Source organism: Sphaeroforma arctica, assembly GCF_001186125.1.
Source record: "Sphaeroforma arctica JP610 unplaced genomic scaffold supercont1.9848, whole genome shotgun sequence".
Classification (NCBI taxonomy): domain Eukaryota; class Ichthyosporea; order Ichthyophonida; genus Sphaeroforma; species Sphaeroforma arctica.
In genome coordinates, this window is record NW_014030710.1 from 1 (window position 1) to 1018 (window position 1018).

Genomic DNA, 1018 nt, shown 5'->3' on the forward strand with positions numbered 1-1018 from the left:
TGTGATATATATATATATAAGTCCATATAAGTTATATATATATATATATATATATATCTATATATTATATATATAATTTAGCTAAAATCCTTAACCCTAAAACCCCTAAACTTATACCCCCTCGAACTAATTACCCTTAAAGCGTAAAACGGACAAACCCAGATGGATAACAACATCTACTAACCACTCAAATCCTAAAACACCCTATACCCTCAGATCGAGTACAACATCAGATATGGCAAACTCGATGCCGCGTCCACCGAAATACGTGAAGCAAGCAAAGCAGCTGACATGGACGAACGCATCCAGATATTCGATGCAGGTGTGCCCATGGATTCAGACATTCATTATGATTTTTAATTCTATTTATTTGTACTGCGAAGATGTATTTCAACCATTGTTGTAGGTGTAGTCTATTTTTAGTCTGAATCTCTGTTTGGATGATACTTGTATGCACAACACTTCCATCACATTACAGTCGTGCCCTTTCTCATCAACTCCTCCCGACGCCATAGAACAATGAACCCTCCATTAAACTTGGTTTAAACTCACCCTCAAGCTAAAAAAATCCGGTTGAAACACTTCATCAGGTTATGACACTGTCGTGGGCGAGCGTGGACTGAGACTTAGCGGTGGCGAGAAACAACGCGTCGCCATTGCACGCAACATCCTTAAGAACCCAAGTAAGCAATGCCTTCTGTTTTAGGGTTTTAAGCCATCTTTTTTTATAGGTTTTAAGCAGTTTTTCGGTTTTTAAACCTCTTAAATCGGGACTAAATCGGAGGGTGCTTGGTAAGCAATGCCATCTGTTATGAGATTTTGTTAGGCAATTTCTATGGTTTTTAAAACCCTAGAACCAGGACCAAAACCAGTGGGTGTTTGGTAAGCAATGACATCTGTTATGGGTGTCTATTAAGCATTTTTTTTGGGGGGAGGGGGGGGGTTTCTTTCAAATCACATCCATCATTCCGAAGTGAACCCTCCTACAGTATATGGCACACATACTCTCATCTAACCC

At 39.5% G+C, this 1018-nt stretch overlaps 1 protein-coding gene across 1 annotated transcript; it reads left to right on the top strand.

Annotated features, from left to right (window-relative positions):
• Window positions 1–216: 216 nt before the first annotated feature.
• On the top strand, window positions 217–706 carry SARC_17142 (hypothetical protein; the record flags this gene model as incomplete). Its single annotated transcript, XM_014288761.1, has 2 exons — window positions 217–322; window positions 591–706. Coding segments are annotated over 2 exons (222 nt in total), but the record flags the coding sequence as incomplete, so codon positions are not given.
• Between the last annotated feature and the right edge of the window lie 312 nt (window positions 707–1018).